Source organism: Anser brachyrhynchus, assembly GCF_964034855.1.
Source record: "Anser brachyrhynchus genome assembly, chromosome: 3".
In the NCBI taxonomy this organism is placed as follows: domain Eukaryota; kingdom Metazoa; phylum Chordata; class Aves; order Anseriformes; family Anatidae; genus Anser; species Anser brachyrhynchus.
The window spans coordinates 22,563,515-22,583,227 of NC_137696.1; the positions used below are offsets into that span (position 1 = coordinate 22,563,515).

The 19,713-nt window shown below is 50.0% G+C and overlaps 1 protein-coding gene across 6 annotated transcripts in view; it reads right to left on the reverse strand.

Moving 5' to 3' along the window:
* GALNT14 (polypeptide N-acetylgalactosaminyltransferase 14) overlaps positions 1 to 18,987 on the reverse strand; it is a 72,916-nt gene extending 53,929 nt beyond the window's left edge. Inside the window, exons 1-2 of one of the 6 annotated variants that reach the window (XM_080587656.1) lie at positions 17,768 to 18,630; positions 92 to 361 (exon numbers count right to left, since the gene is read on the reverse strand). In XM_080587656.1, the coding sequence (XP_080443782.1) occupies positions 92 to 361; positions 17,768 to 18,163 (666 nt within the window). In that variant the 5' untranslated portion in view covers positions 18,164 to 18,630. Of the gene's footprint in view, positions 1 to 91; positions 362 to 17,250; positions 17,420 to 17,767; positions 18,637 to 18,660 lie in introns of those variants that run through there. The other 5 variants (XM_080587661.1, XM_080587657.1, XM_080587658.1 and 2 more) reach the window with 5 other exon arrangements.
* Between the last annotated feature and the right edge of the window lie 726 nt (positions 18,988 to 19,713).

Consider the following 19,713-nt stretch of genomic DNA (forward strand, 5'->3'; position numbering starts at 1 on the left):
CCTACAACTGGAAGATGACCCCTGCGGGGAGGGAGGAGACAGCACTGGGCAAATCACAATCCTTCACCCATTCCCTGGCACAGACACTAACCCCCAAGCACCTTGTCCTCCTGCAGCTCCTCTCAGACTTCTGTCTGGGAAAACAAGGCCGTCCAGCCTCCAAGCACAGTGGCGTCTCTTCAGTTTGGAGGATGACCCTGCCACCACCGAGGACATATCGCTGGAACTCCTGCACCCTAGGAGGACTCTGGTACAAAACACGTTGCTGTGCCATAGCCCAGAGACGTGGGATCAGCCTTTCCTTCCCCCTTTCCCATGCACGTTGGCAACATCTGAATGTGATCAATACTTCTGCACATATCTAGAAGCACAAAAAAAAACAACACTGAAAATAACAACAATAATAATTAAAAAAAACGACTGTTGAGTCACATGGTGCAGCAAACTCAAAACACTTCACAAAAGCCTGGGGATCTGGACAGAAACCAGCAACAGGCACTGAGCTTTGCTGCTGTTATTGAAAAAATACCCTCAGTTTGGCCTGGATTCTCTCTCACACATACACATTTCTCTGCATCAAGGAAAACAGGATTTTTGCAATCATTCATTGTGAAAACGTAGCCTGGAAATCTTGATGGGCATCTACTGCTTGGGCACGTGCAAGGATCTTGGGCTGACGCAGAACAAAGTCTCCATCCTTGCCCCGAGCCCCGGCTGCCCTGGTGAGGCCGTCATCTTGAGCACAGCCCTGGGAAGGGCAGCACCTGATCTGGAATGGTGAGAGGGTGTGCAGATGGCTGTGGGATTGTTCCCTCTGCCGTTTGCAGCATATTTTACTACCCACAGACGTCTGGGGATACGCACCAGAAATAGCTGGCTGCACAAGCCAAGACTTTTCCTCCTACAGAGAGAAAGTTTTAATCCAGAACTGCCAGGTACAGCTGAACACATTTGAACGCATCCATCTTTTTGCAGTGAAAGGAACAACATCTCAACAGAGACGAAAACTGTGACGGAGCCTTGTGCTAGCGTGGCTGGGAGCTGGCGAACAGCTGTATTGCAGAGACATCCTTCTCCTGGTCTGCCAACAACCTTTACGTCTGCTTTAAAACAACAGCAATAACGCTCCCTTCGAGTCGCGCTGAATTAATCTGTGCAGAACACTCACAGGTCCAGCAATGAGAGGGATAAGGACGTGCTACGTGGGATCATACCTCTAACCAGCAAGGCTCGTGGGCTGTGCTCGGGTACAGAGGCCGGTAAAGGTGGCCCTAAGAGCACGTCGTGCTCTGGAGGAGGATGGACACAGCAGCAGGGGCGCAATCCTGCCAGCCGTGCCCAGGAGCTGGTCGAGGCCACTGCCTCAGCGGAGGTTTGCTGAGGATGCAAACGGCACAGCGCAGGCCAGGCACAGGACATCACTGTATCACAGGTCACATCACACTCACACCACGGCATTTAGTGGCTGCACAGACCCTTCTTCTACACGTCAGTCACCACTGACTTCCAATCCTTCCTCCTCTTTTCCCAGCTAAGGAGCCTGAGTTTTCCTCTCCCACAGAAACCATCCCAAAGTGGCTTTGGCTCATCTCTCACCTTCTGTCCAGCACCATCAATGCAGACGGGAGCCACAGCTCCCCAGCCCCAGCACAGGATGGGATGGGCTCCACCACACGCAGGGCTCTGCCGCCAGCACCAAGTTAACACCGATGGCTCCCCATTGCCAGGGACACAAGTGGTGACAGCGAACACAGGGAATTAAATTCTCCATGCTTGGATATAACATTGTGAAAAGCTGGCTCTCTCAGAAGCAGCAGTGAAAGCCCAAGCTACATCAGAGGTGAGCAACCACTTCAGCAATGCCAGGAGAAGCCTGAAGAAGGCACTAGTAACGTCTCTGAAGAGCTCTGCAAGGCTCTTTTAAAAACATTCCCTCTGCCAGCGCAAATAAATATCTGAGCAAAAAATATTACAGAAAAAGTCAGTTGACTCATGAAGAGCGAACGTGTTAAATATAGAAAATAAAGCAATCGAAGGGCAAAAGAAAAGGGATTTTAGCCTTGCTTTGAGCACAGTTCTTGTTGCAGCCTTCCACGGGTGCCACCAAGCTGCTTTAACCCCCCAAAGCAGGGGAAGTGGATGGCAAAGCAACCTTTTGCCTTGCTCCCTGGCCATGCCTTCCCCCAGAGAGGAGCAGGGCTGGGATGGGGAGCTGCTCCCCATACCACCATGAGCTGAGCAAAGCTTTGAGCCTTCATACCTTAGTCATACAATGAAGGACTGACTGGAGAAAAAGGAGAGGGAAAAAATGTCCCAGTCTGACTTCTTTCTCTGTGTGGCTTGCTAGCCTGGCAAACTATTTGTGATACTCCATAAATTGCCCTGAATGTTTGCTGTGTTTTTTTGTTTGGACTATTCCTTTATCTCTCCCTGAAATGCAGCTTTTTTGTTTTTCTTTTGTGTTTTTTTTTTTTCCTCCCACAATTACATGGGAACAAGGTGGGGAGGACCGATGCTGACATCCTGAGCATCTCCATTATAAAGCACACCTCAGCCTCAGTCAGGGCAAACCTTTGCAAGATAGGAGAAATCCCTCCTCCAGATATACTTAACCTCGGGACAGACTGAAATTAGCCTGTAGGTGTCATGGCCATGACGTTATTGCCAGAAGCCAAGCCCTGCCATTGAAACCTGCATTCACCCACCCCAGGCACAGCTCAGGGCTCGCTGCCAGCTCCCAGGCTCCTCCAGCCTCCTAAATCACACAAGGCAGAAAGGGTAAGCTTTAAGCATCTGCAGCACTTTGGAGAAATCAGAGCTTATCTGGCTAACAGAGGCTTTTAGTGGTCCCCAGGCAGAGCAGGCAAGCAGCTAATGACAGTCTAATGAGCTGGGGAAAAAGAGCTGCTCTTTTGTCCAACAGGAGCACTGTAGCTGTTAGCTGGGCTGACCTCACATTTTCAGCTGAAGCTTCAATGGGAAAAGCCAGGTCTATTCCAAAACCATTTTCTTCTTCATCCATTACAGGCTCTGCTTTCCTTGAAACACTTGTTTTTCACCATGGGAAATTAAATACATACATTTGCATATAAAAACACAGATGGATTAAAAGATTAAAAAAAAAGGAATTTGTAGCAACATGGCTTTCAAGTCTGCTCTGTTTAGCATCCTTTCAAACAGAGTACAACTACCTTAAGATTTTCCGCTGTGGGAAATTCCTGATAGCGGAAAGCATGTTTCCAAAGACTGCAAGCTTTAATATTTGGCCTATTCTAACAAGTCTGATAAAACATCATGGACTTGCTTTTTCCAAGCAGAGACAAACAGGTCCACTGATAAAGCCCCCAGAAGCACACACTCTGCTCCCCAAGGTACGTTAGTTGCTGCAGGCAGCATTCCCTCACCTCCCAGGGTAGCTGTGTTCAACCTCGAGCACTGAATTTGCACACATATTGGCCCTTAGAAAACCTAATATTACCAGAAACCTTAAGCTGTTGATTTTCTTGCCTTGCTTCAATAAGCATAGCTTCGGTTTGTTTTTAACTGCAAAGTCCTCGCGTTCTGCAAAAACAAATGTAACAACGTCATGTTTCAGGAGTAGGAATTGAAAAATAAAACTGCCTGTCAATGAAAATCAAGGCAGGTTCACTGACAAAACAGAATGAAACACAAAAGAAAGCTTAAGTAGGAAGCAGAAAAAAATAGAAGTTGCATTGACAGTTTATTTCTATTCTTAATAGCCTGAAAGAGACCAGTAAGGATACTGGAAGGTGAACTACCTGCTGCTCACTGAAACAGAGCTATTTACGAAACCACCTGGCTGTCAGGGCTCAAACTCCACACAAAGGTAAAGCGTAAAGGGCCATTGCACCCCAGCACCAAGGGAGCTGGAGTCAGGCTGAGGGCAGGTTTGGAACAGCCCAGTGGGTGGGAGGAGAAGATGCACTGTTCTCCACCTCGTCAAATATCCAGAAACTGCCTGAAGCACGGGAAGGAGTATCCGTATGCCCAACTTTGAGGTCACCCCCTCTTCTCCAGGCAGTGACACTGCCCCCAGGAGTACTTTTCCCATAAAGCTTACAATTATCCAGAACATGAATTGGGACAGAGAGGAAAAAAGTACACCCAAACCCTTTGTCCACCTGCAGTGATCTGTCCGTCTCTGGCACCTGGAGGTCTCCAGGCAGGTTGAGCTCTGCTGTAGCAAGAACAGCTCCTGAGTGCTCTCAGTGGTGAGAGACCCCAGAGCACCCAGCAGGAGTTCACAGGCACTCGCTGGGGTGTCCTGGCTGGAGGCCAGATTCAAAGGACAGAATTTCATCCTACCTTCTTTCGCATCCTCCTTCAGCTTCAGGTGCTTTTCTCCACCCCTCCTCCCCCTTGTCTTGCAAAACAAGACTGCGCTGCCAAGGGCACAGCTCCCAGTGACACTGCTGCTCCTCCGCACCCAGCCTCAGACAGCAAATCCTACAGGCAGCCCACGGAGCAGACGTCTGGCTCGGTACCGGCACCAGTTGCTTCAGAAGACACCCACCGTGCTGCTTAGCTACACACAGCTTCCTTGCAAGTCAGGATTTTTCCCAACTTTTGCTGTCGAGAGACCCTTTCGAGTCATGGGACACTTTCTGCCACCTGTTGTCCTTCTCTTCTAAAAACTGAGGTTCAGAGCAGCCATGCCAACGTCAAATCCTTTTACTGGCAGCAGACAAGCCCTCAATCCCACAGACACCTGGCAGCAGCAAGTCCTGACAATGAAATCCCACCCCGAACCCATCTCCTTCCCTTAAGGTAACTTTCCATCACCCACCTCACCTGCTGTCAATGTCGGACCTACGCCGGTTCAGATGCCCAAAGCTCAGCAGCACACCCAAGGTGGGGGCACACTCATGAGTCAAGCGACAGCGTTAAAGCTTTCCCAGTACTGCAAACTCTTTGCTTTCCCCTCTGACTCCTGTTTTCTTTTTCCTGTCAAGAATGACAGTTCTGCAATGATTTTAGCTCAATTTACATGATTTGGCTAAGATTTCTCAAAAATTTAGCCACGCAGCTAACTTTACAAAGCATCCCCTACTAATTCTTCCCGTGCCTCCAAGTCCCTGTCTATAAAAAGAGCATCATTGCTGCCACTTCATTTCCAGATGACAGAGGTTTAAAGCACTGCTACCCAACATCTACACGGCACCCCAGGGGGAGCTGCCAGGCTCTGCTTGGCTCCAGACAGATAACTGTCCACCAGCGAAGATGCCACCAGCTCAGCTCCAAACCCCCTCCTGCGTGCCCAGAGCACCAGCCAGGTCTACAGAGTCGGTCCAGGCAGCCACCACCTCACACAGAAATAAACTGATAGCTACAAAAGCTTAAGTCTCCTATCAGACTTTCGCCGGCATGAATTTGCTTTAAAAGTAAATAAAGAAATGAAACCCAGCTAAGCCAGGCAGAAAAAGGAGAGGCAGAGCAAGCCATGGAGACATTTTCAGGCAATAGAATCTGAGATCAAACCTTTCACATGGCTGTAGACAGTGAGGCTGTAAATTGGCCTAGGATTTAGCTCCATTTAGCTCTACTCAACTCCAGAATTCGGCACAAGCCACATATACAGCCGTTCAGCTCATCTCTTGCCCCCGTGAGCTTGTGCCTGCATGTGGGGAGAAAGTGAGGTGCTGAGGGGCTTTGCTGAAGGAGATGCTTCATTTCATGCCCCAGCCATTGTTATTTATTTTTAATCCCAGACCCCCTTTATTTTATTTTTTTAAGTCACCCTTCAGTTCACATTACAGCCATAATTTATCTCCACGAGTTGCCTTACTGCCTCCATCACGGGAGATGTGAAAAAGGGATGCAGAAATGCTGCTGCAGACAGGGACCAGCCGTCGCTACCAGGGCAGGAGAGGCAGGGACAGGGCAGAAGACTGTCCCCCAACTCCAGAGCACCAGCAGTGCAGAGACAGACATCCTGCAAGAAATTCCTGGATTCGGGCGGTTTTCTCCTGGCACGTGGACACCGTACATCCAGGGCAGGGCTGTTGAGAGGGGCAGTAATATCCCTCCCTCAGTACGCAGCTTTGCAGTAGATGCAATCCAGGCCTGACCCCAAGCACCAAAAGAGTTATAGACAGCTCCCTTTTTCCAACTTTTCTCTCTGACACATCCTCAGAGCCCCTCCAAGCCTCCCTGCCATCTGAAAAGATCGGGAGACACCGCATAGCAGCAGCACACTTGAAAGTTGGTTACTCTGACCCCTGCTTTCCTTTGCAGCAAACATGCTTTTAAGTGGTCCACAAGGAGCTCATTTCCCATCTCGTTTCATGCTCTGAACCCTTCCCCTGCATGTTTTGTTTGCTAAAAGATACCCAGAAAAAAAAAGGATATGGGCAAACGGGAGAGATTTAATGCTGCCTTTGAATCTCCTGGCTGGAGGGACTTTGGCATTTTGACCATCGGTGTAATGCTACTGCAAACGGCAGCAGACAGCAGAGCCTGCGGGAGCAAAGGGTCTCTCTAACATAAATAAGCATAAATATTAAGGGCACTCTACAGCCCTTGTAGCTGTGGTTCCCATGCAAGAGCACAGCCAGTTAGCACAACTAAGGGCGCTAACCCTGGCCACCAGGTGATGAAGCTTCACGTGGCTCCTTACAGCAGCATCCAAACAGACTTTGAGTCCTGTAACACTGAGGAAACGATAAGACTTTCGACAAATTCATTTCTGCATCACTGTACCTACGTGTAACACACGGGAAAAGAACTTGAGGTAGATTTCTGAGCAACATACGAACCTAATTGCTCCTCAGAAATAGATATCATGTTTTCCAGGTCAAATGTTAGCCTGTTCTCAAAGGAAAAAGACCCCTAACTAACTTTTATTCTTCAAAGCTTTTATTTTCTCAGTAGATGAATATTATTCTAAAAAGCTTCCCACAGTTGGGAAGTACAGCCTACAGCCTTGAAATAGAGTTTCCAGAAATTGGGAAAAAAAGTGGGAGTTACTCTGCTTTAACCTTCTGATACAGCAAAGGCTGCCAGTTCCTCCAAGACAGGAAAAACATCTTGAGACATCCTGCATTCAGGAAGACAGACACTGGCTTGCCCAAGGCACTAAACTGCTATTAATACCAGGAGATCTGGATGCTTGCATATACCAAAAATCACGGTTCCCAGTTCACGTTTACGTAAGTGCTTCGTTCGGGTTTCTCTGCTCCAGGTAACCAACCACACTGCACACACACCGAGCTGGTCAAACAGCAAGCATACCATTGTAGCACGTGCACAAAGTCAGGGAAGGAATAAGTTGGTTTGCTCCTGTTAGGAAATCCTGGTCACCTCCTTACTGAGATGTCCTTCCTTCTCCAAGGCCTGGGGCAGGGACCACACAGTAGGCAGGTGGGCTTGGAAGTTTTATGTTTGCTCCAAGAACATCACCAAGCTTGGCAAAGCAAGAAGCCTTTGGTAAAGCTGATTCCACCCAAAAACACAAAGCTTCCTAAAAACAAAACAGCGAAGTCTCAGCAGATTTCAGGCTGTCTGTAGGCTTGATCTTCCCACAGTTTTTAGAGTTGACCAAACCCTCCACATAGCACCTCTGCAAAGGAGATGCATGCCCTCGAAGCTCACGAAGCTCTCAGCTGTCAGAGCACTGAGCGTGACAGAAAAGCCTGCATAGAAGTGAACATGTTGTCCCCCAGTAATGGGACCTAGGGTCAGCAGGGTGAGGTAAGGAATAAAATAAAACAGTTGCTTCAAAACAGAGGAGAGGTCACCCAGCGTGCTGCAGGGATGTTCAGGGACACGAGGGAGGATTCACGTGGTGACAGAGTAGTGTCAAGCAGCCAGTCTTCCTGCAGGATAGGACGATGCTCCGCAAAGAACCTCAAGCTGCTGGGAGGAGTGTGCTGTGCGGAGCCTACACACCGGGCGTGCTTTGGACCTGAATGCCACACAGAGAGTCATCTGTTCCGATCGGCATCACAGGACCAGATGGCTGGTTAATGTGCTCAAGTCTCTCTCCATCCAAATGACACCGTATTATGGCTCCAGAAAAACGCGGCGGGCATTGCAAACGCAATAGCTCCTCCCCACTCCTTTCTCGTCCAGTTCTGCTCCCACCACCATGCAGGAGAGAGCAAAGGCACAACCCGTCTTCACGTTTTCCATAGGAGAAACTAAGCCATGTTGTCTCATATTTCATAGACCCCAGAAGCACGCAGCACCTTTCATCCCAAAGCACCCCAAATCAACCCACTGGATAGGGCAGATTGCCCTAACTCAGAGGAAAAAATGCTTAAAAAACAAACAAAAGAACCCACTAGCCACAAAAACCCAACGCTTTTAATAAAAAGAAGAACTGGCACGAGCCATGAGCCTGCTTTTACCTGTAACTCCAGTATTTTGTCCCTCAGACCTACCCACAATTAACTAAGAGTTAAATACAGAGAAGAAAAGATCTGTACAACCCCTCCTCAGCACAAGGGGGCTGCAGTCAGTGCCTGCGCTGCTGAATGTTTTTACTTGCCTCGTATTTGCAAGCCATGCACTAATGTGTTATGATGTGTGTTTGTAATTGTCTGACGATGGCAGTGGTCCTTGAGGAGGAAATGGCGTGTGTCTAAATGCAAAGCTATTCAGACAGCCAGGACAAAGCAGCCTTATTTTCCTTGATTGGGTCAAATTACATCCTTTGGACATATTCCTTCAGTGGCTTCAAAAAAAAAAATAATAACCTGCCTCTATTTCCTTGGCTTTGCGAACAGTATTTAGAGAATAAAAGGTGGTTTATTTCAGAATCTATTTGCTTGGCAGTGCATGAGCCCCTCTCCTCCTATCACTTTCAGATCAGGTTTATTGTTGGCATGGAGAAGAGAGAAAAACTAAACCTTCAGTCGCACTTGAAATTAGGGGGGAGGAGGAATAAAAGTCAGTCTTTCCCTTATCTGTTAGTCTGATCTGAAAATGAACCTGCGTTGCTTCTGAATTGTCTTCTGGCACTACATTTCCTGCTCTTGCTGCAGTACTTCCCGAGATGAGATGCAATCATTAGCTCATTTGTTGCCCCAAATAATACCATAGAGCTGGAGCCTGAGCTGCTTTGCGGGAAGCCCTGGAGTGCCTCAAGCACAGCACTGCCAGCTGATCGAGGGCAGTGGCTGTCCCACTCTGTGCTGGTGTGCCCTCACCTCAAGCACTGTGTGCAGTTTGGGGCACCACGATATAGGGATATGAACTACGAGAGTGTCCAAAGGTGGGCTACAAAAATGGTGACAGGTCTAGAGGGGAAGACACTAGAGGAACAGCTGAAGTCACTTGGTTTGTTCAGCTTAGAGAAGAGGAGACTGAGGGGAGACCTCATCACGATCTACAGCTTTCTCACAAAGCGGAGCAGAGGGGGACGTGCTGATGTCTTCTCGCTGGTGACCAGGGATAGGGCCTGAGGCAGCGGCATGAAGACAGGTCAGAGAGGTTCAGGCTGGACATCAGGAAAAGGTTCTTCACAAGAGGGTGGTCGGGCACTTGAAACAGGCTCCCCAGCGAAGTGGGGGACCCAGGAGTTGGATTCAATGATCCTCGTGGGTGTCTGCAACTCAGGATATTCTGTGATTACCAATTTCTGTCTGCGCCCCACAGGGCATCAGTCCCCTGCCCTAGCACTCCAAGCGTACTCGCTCCGTAAGACCTGCAGTAAGGTTTAATTAAGGCTTATAAGGAGCTTTGCAATAGCAGGATGAAAGACATGCAGAGCAGCAACTAGAGGGATAAACCTACCTCTCTAGCTATCCCCAGCTGTGGAAGAGGTTTTCCAAGCATCACCTGGGAAAGACCTGATGCATCTCAACTGCATGGCTCGTATGGAAATATGTAGCGGGAGTGCAGAAGTGCTGCTTAAGAGCAGTGGAGGATGGGGCCTGAGATTTCTTCCTTGGCTCACTTTTCCTACAAAACCGACTCCTGCTGAGAGACTGGAAGCAAGGAGTGGAAGGAGGGTGAGAAATCAATGTAATTGCAACTGTGCTGTGTTGGTGGCAAAAGCTGAGCACTTCACCGTGAGAGAAATGGGAGAAAATGGCTTTTCATTGCACAAGAAAGGGGACTGGGAGCAAAGTCCCTTGACTCTCATTTGGTCCTCACCCCTTTCCTTCTTTAAACGGGACGAAGCCAGCAAGAAACCAACACCCATTGCCAGAGCTGTTGCAATTAACAGTCAGTCCAGTGCACCCTTTGTTGTTAGGCTACACACCATTACCACTTCACACAAATGTCTTCCTTAAAGAGATCTGACTTTTGCTTTGTCCATGGATACCTCTCTGTAACTGGTTTTATTGCACCAAATGCTGCGCCGCCCCAGCGAAAGGGAATCAGTTATAATGGTGTTTCTCACAGATGCAGTAGGTGGCTTTTGCATTTCTGTGGTTTCTCTGAAACTTGCTTTTCCACTGGCAAATATGAGCTCATACATCAAAGATGGGAGCTCATACAGAGACACGTGGAAGCACCACACTGGCATCCCATGGGTTGTGTTTGCTGCCAGCTCCCAGATCATCCATGGAGCTCATCTGTGTAGTTATACATATGCCTACAGGGAAGGCTGGGGCGTTTTAAAAAAAAAGAACTAAAATGACAAAGAAGAGAGGAGGCCAGTCCCTCCTGAGCTGACCACTCCAACACAGGCACACTGACACCAAGCCAAGTGCCAGCTTCCCTTGACAAGTGGTCTCATTGATTTTGCCACGTGAGGGGTGACCCCAGGCTGTGGGCTGGCTGTATATTTCAGAGGCTGTCCCCAAGGAGGACAAGCACGGGGACTGAAAGACAACACTCAGCACTGCCAGCACCTTCTACAAATCATTGCAATTCCCACTGCCTGCCCCCTCTCTGAGAAGGCATTGTCCCCTTGCTTCCATACTGAACAACAGCATGCACATCTCCAAATCCCCCCCCAAAAAAACCCACTCAGCTCAAAAGCCATACTCAGGTATCTGGGGATTTGTCAGGACAATAATGCTACTCTCATGTGGGCTTTTAAGACTGTGCTGTTTGTAACCCAGGTGCTCTCAGTGCTGTCCTTGCTCATGCTCCTCCTGTTGTAGGCCTACAAAAGTAGCTCAACAGAGCATCCCTGATGTAGTCTGCCCTGGACTTCATGCCTAACTACTGAGCTTTGTGAGGAAAAGAAAACCTAGAACCATGATATTCCCCCCAGACTCAGTATTGCTATCTATAACCCTGGCACCTGGCATGCCCAGCTCCCCTCACCTGTGGGAAGGCACAGATCACACCACAGACCTGGCACCAAGAGACATCTGGGAAGAGCAGGATAAGAAAACCCTGCCAAAACAGTCCCTGGGCCCTGATTACATTCAAGTAAATCAGGAGCATGCTGTCTTATAATGGAAAGGAGGAGCGAGGAGGAGAAAGCAGCCTGGTTAAAAGACTGATATGTAAAAGACCTGGTTAGAAGGCTCATATGGACATTTTATTCTGTTAAGCCCATCCCTAAGTGTCCCCAAGGACTTAGTGACCTCTGCTCAGGGCCTTCAGAGAGCACCAGAAGCATTTTTCACAGTAACTATCCTTCCAGAGCAGGATAAAAAGTATTTCTCTTGATTCTCAACAGCTTTTACCAACATGACTCATGTTTGTTGACATTTAGCTAGCATCATCATTGCACGCTTCTCCGTCCTTCCCTCTGATTCTTTTTGAAGCACAAAGCTGGGACAGGTGCATGGATGGATATCCCACCGATCACCATCTCACAAAGCAAACAGGTCTTGTTCAAGCGTCACCCATCCACGACTATACCTGCTTTGCTATCCATCCCCTTAAGCCTCATCCAGAGGCCCTCTACCACATCATCCCTAACAGCAAGGGCTGTACAGTTTAATCTCTCCCTTACACGTGGCACAACACCTCTACCTCACCTGCCCTACATGTCCCTCCTGAACAGCCGATAGCCCTCCTTCCCAGCAATCCTGTCACAGGACTCATCCCACCAAGTCTCACAAATACCAATGGTATCATAGCTCTGGGAAAGGACCAAAGGCTCCAGTTTGTCCCGTTTGTTCCTCACACCACATGCATTGGTATACAATCTCCTCAATGTGCAGTAACTTGCTTCCAATCCTCTGTGTCCCTCAAATTGCTGCCTTTATCCTGCCTGACGCAGGTCAGATGCCAGGTCCACCTCAGCAATGGCTGTGCTAGGTTGGCAAAGCACAGCTCCGTTGATCCATCACCTACTCGGACTCCCAGGTACTTCTCAGTCTCCCTAGCTTCTCCTGAAGCTTAGACACAAGGCAGAGCAGTTCATCTGTCTAGTCCTACCAGGTGCCAGAAGAACAAGCTTTCTGCCAAGCGGTCACCACGTCTGCACCTCCTCGCTGCCATCCACCTGGCAGAATATTGTTTAACGCACTGCTGTTGGCTAGGGAGCCCATCAGGGCTACATCCCACACCTGCTGCTGAGCAGAGCAGGCAGGCCGAGCAGGCTGCCTACGGACAGAGCGAGCGAGCTGCCCTTCCACACGGACTGCCCCCCCCGTCCCTATCCCTGTTTGCAGCCCTCCTGGTCAGTGGCTACGGGGGGTTGTATGCGGCTCCCCGACATTTTGAATTGGCCACGCAGTCAGACAGCTCCACCCAACTCCCGCAATGAATTGAAAAATTAACAGGGTTTTCATTACCAGTGAAAAATTCAAAAGGCTTTCATTTACTGCCCATTGTTTCACAGATCTCTTGGAGCGTGCTGATGCCCAGGCAGTAAATGAATTAATTGAACGAGCTGTACAGCCCCATCTGCTCGCCATTTATTCATGGCTGGTTTATTCACCAAGGTGGCCAGGCTGTGCCAGGCCGGCTTTGACAGGACTTCTCACCTCACATGGGCTCTACAAGGACGTATTTGCAAAAAGAGGAGGATGAGGAAACCCATTTCCCAAGCCCACTAGAAGAAAAGAAATCATCTGTTTATGCCACAGTCCTGCCTCCCACCTCCAGCTGGACCCACAGACAGGGGATGGGCATGTTTTGTGTTTTGGTGTTTTATATTTCCACATCTATTGCTAAAAATAGAGACAGGAAACAGAAAATAGATTCTGCCCTGTGGATCTCCTGCACTGTAAGTACATCAACACCTTGGGCATCCTGGAAAGTCTGTGTTTGCTCCTAGAGATTTCAAGGCGGGCTTTCACCTGCAGAGTACAGCACACATTTCCTCTTCTCCCCCATCCTGGACCTACCCAAACCCTGAGAGCAGAAGCCTCTCTGTTCTATCTTCTTGTTCATGACAGACTTTGCACTTCAATCCCTTTATTGTTAAGATCTGAATTTTTGCTGGAAACAGTTATTTTAATCTGTTAAGTGGTTCTGCTGCTATAAAACTTAGAGATTTAAAATCTGGAGACTGCCAGCTGAGCTCCAGGTGCTGATTTTTTCCTCAATGATGATAATGCAGAAGGAAACGCAGGCTGCTATGAGGCATGCAAGTGCAAAGCTGGCAAGCATCCTTTTGCATTGAGGCCCAATCCCACAAGGTGCTGAGCTTTCCTGAGCATTTAGAGCAAGCAGTGAGGATGCAGCACCCCCATCCCACTGGTGTGGGTGAGCAAATGGCTGCGTAGCGCTTAGCTGCCTGCCAGGTTAAACCACAACAGTCTTTTTGGCACCCAATGTGGAATTTATTCAGCATGTGTCACCTCCTCCTCTGGTCATATTCCAAGATCTTCCTTGGAGGGATACCGTTCCTTTATGCCTGACAGGAGTCACCTCTAGAGGGTGAAGACTTGTGCCCCTTTTCCAACTGCTTTGTCAATGCGTCCTTCCCTAGCAGAGGATCCCAGCTGCTTGGCTTCCCTGCCCTCTAATTCCAAGCTACTGACCCCATTGTTCCAGCATCAGAGCAGCCAAGTGACAATGTGGGAGATGGCCAAAATCTTTTTGCGTATCTTGTAGTTCACCCTGGGATGGGGATCAGGTGGTTATTGATGCTTTTATGTTATTTTCCTCTTCGTCCTCCTGTGCCGGCCTTTGACTTACTTTTGTTTTACGGCAAAACCAACTTTCAGAAGGATTTGGACTATTTTCTTCCCTTTCTCAAGAACTACTTCTGCCATGTTACCCCACATGAAGATGTCACCAAATGCCCAGTGCTAGTCATATCCTGGGAGCCATCCCACCGCTGCATTTGAACACAGTCAGGAAGGAGTTGTTGCATTGCAAACACTGTTGAAGTCAAGTGCATCTTGTCGGGTCATTTGTTTAATAAAAGAAACTTCTCCACAGCCTTTCTCCAACTATCCAGCCCACAAAGGACTCATTTCAGTTGTCAGCTGTGCTTCAGCCATCAGATGGAGCAAGCAAGCCAGCACTCACAGGAGAATGGAAAAAGAAATAAAAATCCCAAATCCAACCATAAATACATCTTCCTACCCCTTCTGCACTCAGTGTTGGCCCAAAGCCCTGGAGCTGAGACCCTTTGGAGACTCTCAGTGTGGCAGGGCTCTGCTAACGTAGCCAGCTCCCTCTGCAGTCAGTCAGACACATTCAGCACAAAGAGGAGATAAGGTGACCAAGGGGTTGTCATCTGCACCCTCCAGCTCCTTCAGTAGCATCACACAAGGCTGTGCAGCTCCAGCCTTACACGGGCACTGGCAGTAGCTGGCACACTAGTGAAACATCACCTCTCCACGAAAAAATCACTCCTCACATATCAGTTTGGGAATTTTCTTGCAATTCATCCCATATATCAGTTCCTCTCATTATTCCTTAAACCAATTAAGTTATTAATTTCTATGTGTATCCCCACCCCCTTTAAAATCAAAGCAGAGCGAAAGGCCAGGGAGCAAAGGCTCCCTGAGCAGGAGGCAGGGGAGGGGGCTGGCAGTATTTTGGGCTAGGCATTTCTGCAAGCTGTACATTCCCACAGCACTCTGCCTTCCTGTAGGGTACTCTCAAGCAGCCTGATTTTGCAAGTGGGCTGAGCCACTCCAATCCCCTGGAGTCAATGAGAGCCATGAGGACACAAAAGACCAATTAACTTCTCCAAGTCCCATGTACCCAGCCAGAAAACCACCGGGGCAGGGAGACTTGCTGGAACTAATGCCTGAGAAGGATTTGGAAACCCTACACTGAAAGTGACTGCACAGGAATTACCGCTGAGTCTCAGCTAATCAGTAAGTCTGAGTGCTCTGCATTGATCACCCAGGGGATGCATGCCGTGTCCTGCTGGCTGCCCCAGCCAATAACCAGGCACTCCACCACAGTTCCTCATCCCACTGAATTTACTGGGCTTCAGAAAAGGCAAGAGGATACTTTGCTTATTGCACTAACAGAGTTCGATCTGCCCTTTGGGGAAGAAAATGAAAGAAAAAAAGACAGCAACAATAACCACACAAACAGCAGTACAAGACAGATTTGTCCTGTGTACAGCTTCTCGTCAACAAGTTTCATGGTCCTAAATGAAGCGCATTATTGTCTTCCACACCGTCTGCCCTGTGCGGTTGCTGCAGCCCACAGCCTGCAAAGCCAGCCCCAGCACATCACACTGATGGACAGGACTCAGGAATCGTGGTAGAAGGCTGCATGGTGAGCGGCAGACTGAAAACACAGTGAGGAAAGGATGAGCAGTGAAGGTTCTGATGGAGCTTGTGCCAGCCACGAGCAGAGCAGGCTCCTCAAGGCACTACCAGCTGGAGCCTAACTACAAGGGAACCAAAGGTTAATCCATGCAAGGCATGATACATGGCGTGCAAATGAGCACAGAAATAGAGCTGTACTGAGAGAGAAGAATGCTGCCAGGAAAGTTGATGTGGATTTGCTCCATTTCTCAGCTGTAACCACGTTACAAAGTTTGCAGTGTTGTAGCAACCTACCACCTCCACTGCTGGCTCTAGGAAGCTGGGAGGACCGCTGTAATTGCTTGTGCCTTGGTTAGTGGCAGCCGGTCCCATCAACCAGGGAACAGGATGCACACTGCCAGGCCCGTCTCTAGCTACAGCATTGCTGGCTTTAGTGCTAGCATCAGCTCAGAGGGGTTAACTGAAGCAGCATGACAACCAGCACATAATTCACACTACTCAAAAACGGTTCCCAAAGCCAAAAATGTAATGCATCAAAAAAATGAATCTGTACTCTATGAATCTCTAGGGGATGCCACTGTTTTGATGGAAAATTCAAAGGAAGTGAAGGAAAGGCAATTTTAGCAGTCAGATTGCTGGAGTTATGGCAACTTGGCAGCTGCAGCTTCAAAACTTGGGGCCTGATCCTGCGAGATGGGAGAAGTTTGCTCTGCCTGCTGTGGGAGCCCAGGCAAGCCCCGAACAGCATCAGGGAGCTGGAGGACGGGTGTGGGGAGCAGAAAATGGGACCAGGGCCTGCTACAGGGAGCAGGTCCCAAGAAGCTGCAAAATGAAGCAGCTGGTGCTGAGTAAGAAGTAAGGTTCATGCAAAGAACACAGCAGCTGCCTGCAGACACGGGAGGTTTTATATTTCTAAACCTTAAGAGCACAGTTCTGACAGAAACCCATTTACACAAAAGCACAGCTACCATTACAAGAGCACTCTCTGATTTTTTTTTTTTTCCAGTGACCTCCGCTAGGACAGAAATTTCCAAAAGCCTGAAGAACCCATTCAATCATTTTCATTTAAAAAAATAATGAAAAAACAATAACTGCTCCACATGGAAAAAAAAAATAAAGCTTTAGGAGTTCTGATGTTTTTTTCCACAATAAGGTCTGTAATTCAGTTTCAGAGGTGACATATGTATCAGAAACTGTGAAGACCTGGCCAGCATGTACAGTTGCTGCAAGCCACAGGCCAGTATTGAGGTTGATGTTACCGGTGCAAAGCTAAGCTGAGGGGCTCCGCCACGATAACCATTAATTTCAGGAGGCCTTGGATCAGGTAACCAGACGTAACCCAATTTGTTTGTTCAGGATTTACAGCAGTAACACCAAAACCAGGATCCACTCTGTGCACTTTCAGAAGTTGACCCTCTGCCTAGCTCAGGCCACTCGCAGCCACTACACTACAGAAGAAACGCCCCGCGACCTTGTACAAACACAAGCTGCTTGTAACTCCCCTGCTATGCACATCCTTCGGGCAGGGAAACTCGTGCTTCTTCCTCCTCGTGTGTCAGGTCAGACGCTTTCTGCCTTTCTCCCGTGCTGTCACCGTGGTGCACTCCGAGCTCGACAACACGCCACAGAACCATGCAACGGCAAATACAACCTCCTGGCACCGAGACGGAGATGGAGAGGCTCCTACCTGCACCCTGCCTTCCACCGGGGAAGGAAACCCACGCCGAGAGGCCGGTGACACGGCGGAGATGCCGGCCGGCCGAGGCTCAGCCCAGGCACCCCCCGAAGGCTCCCGGACAGCTTCCCTGGGGTCACCCCGCTGCCGGGCTGCCCCAGAGCAGAGCACAGGGGCTCTCTTCTCGCCTTAGAGAGGCTCGGAAAGGCCCAAAGCTGAGGCAAAGTCTTCGTGCCCCGTCCCAGCAGCAAAGTCGGGCTGAGCCCCCCCAGCAGCCCTGGGCACCGGGGGGCAGCAGGGCGGCACGAACTGCCCGGCGGAGAAAACCCCGCACGCACCTCGCCATCGCCACCTGCCAGCACAGAGCCGGTGCCAAACTTTCGGGGCGGCGTGACGGGGACGGGGTGTCCCGCAAATGTCCGGCAACTTCTTCCCCAGGCGGCGGGGGCGCATCCGACCCCCTGCCACGGCTCCAGCAGCCCGGGGGCTGCCTGCCCTGCCCCTGCCCCGGTCCCACATACCCCCTTACCTCCGCCGTGTGCCCCTCGGGTCCCGCCGCCCCCGGCTTCCTCCTGGCCCCGAAGAAGAGGAGGAGGAGGGCGGCGATCCACAGCACCCCCAGCACGGACAGCGTCAGCCGGCGAGGCGGCCGCCTCATGGCGGGGTGGGGGGGATGCAAAAAAGTCCAGTATGGGGAGAAAAAGGCGAGGGAGGTGAGGGACGGGGGGGGCCAGGGGGAGGCGGGGTCTCGCCGCCTGCCTCGGAGCCAGCGGAGCGAGCCCCGCTCCCTGCACGCACTGCAGGGGAGGGACCGGCAGGGGAGGGGCGGCACCGCCGTGGGGAGGGAGGCCGGAGCCCGGGGAAGGGGCTCCCCTCCCACAGCCCGGCCCCCTGCCAGCACCCCGAGCCGTGGCAGCCCGGCCATCGGCCCTTCAGCGCGGGGGGGGGGGGGGGAGCCGGAGCAGCCGCCGGGCCCGGCCGAGCTCCCCGTGGCGGCCCCCTGGGGGCTGCGGGGCGAGGAAGGGCCGGCGGCTAACTGCGTTACCTGCACGGCGCGGGGGGGGGGGATTCACTTATCCCGCTGAAGCAGCAAGGGGGGGTCAGGTAGGTGAAATTTAATTAGTGGATTTGGAAGACAAGATGCGAGGCTCCGGAGCTGTCAAGAGCACTTCAGAAATAAAATCCTAACTACGGATGCGGAGCGGAGCGGCTGTTGGCGTGCCAGCAGCAGCGCGGTGCCCTGCGCCCCTCGGGCCGTGGTGCTGGGGGGATGGTGCTGAGCTGTCAGCCCTGTCCCAGGGCACGCTCCTCGCTGGCTCTGCACACAGCCCAAAACGGGGCATGCAGACATTGCCAAGAGAAATAAAACCTTTTAGGACACCAGAAAAGAGTTGCCTTGCCCAGCTGTCTCCGCTCACCCACCTGACTTGCAGCTCTTGCATTCAGCTGGCAAGCGTTGCAGCATCTGCGCTTGCCCATGCAGAAGACGTTAGAGAATAAATCAAGTATCGGAGCAGATATGAGTCATTTGTGTTAGTATGAAAACTACTGAATGAGCCACATAAAAACAGGAACCTGTGCATAAAGTAACATATGGAATGAATTGAAGATAAGATGTCAAATGCTGGGAAGTCCAGTGCACGTGTTGTAAGCAATCTCTCCTATGCGTTTCCCACCCGCTCCTCCCAGTTTTGTTATTTCCTGCAGTTGTTTTGTGTCACTTGCTAATTTATCACTTGTGATCCTCACACTATGTCCTCCTCTGATTAATTTCTAGGGCTCACTAAATCCTTTTCCCCTAACGTAATCCATGCCTCTCAGGCCCAGTTTTCACAGAAACATGCTCAGATAAAGATTTCATTAGCATCCACAAATGGGGAAATTCACTTTGTTTTCAAGCCACCTGACTCTGATGATTCTCTACCAGAATGATGAAATCCAGGACCAGCGGGCAGGCTCAGGTCTCCCCGTTTTCTTACCCAAATGATTGCCTTGTACCTTCTCCTGAAAGCTCACCTATGCCACATACCTACAGACCACCTGAGAAGCTTTCAGCAGCTGAGGTGCATCAGTGGTAGCTTTTCACATGGTTTATGTTCTTGCCATCTTGCGCCTACCCCAACTCTTGGGCATGGACTGTCTGCCACCTCTCACATACCTCCCTCTAATCCTTTTGGGACAGGAATCACTTTCCAACCAAAAATATCCTCTTCCCCCAAGCAGAAAGTAGCCAGCAGTGTTTTCCTGGCTCAGACAAAGTTACTTTGGCTGCTGTATGTAATGCAGCATTCCCCCTGGCATTTTTACCGAGGGTGCTAGTCCCTACCAGACCTTGCTGCTCCATGCTACGAAGTAGAACAGATTTTCCAGATAAAGGCACCTAGTTGTTATCATTTAGAGGTGGATTAAAAACCCCACCTTTTTTGTAGTTCAGATTTTCATTTATAATATATTATAAAATATAAAGGGAAATAC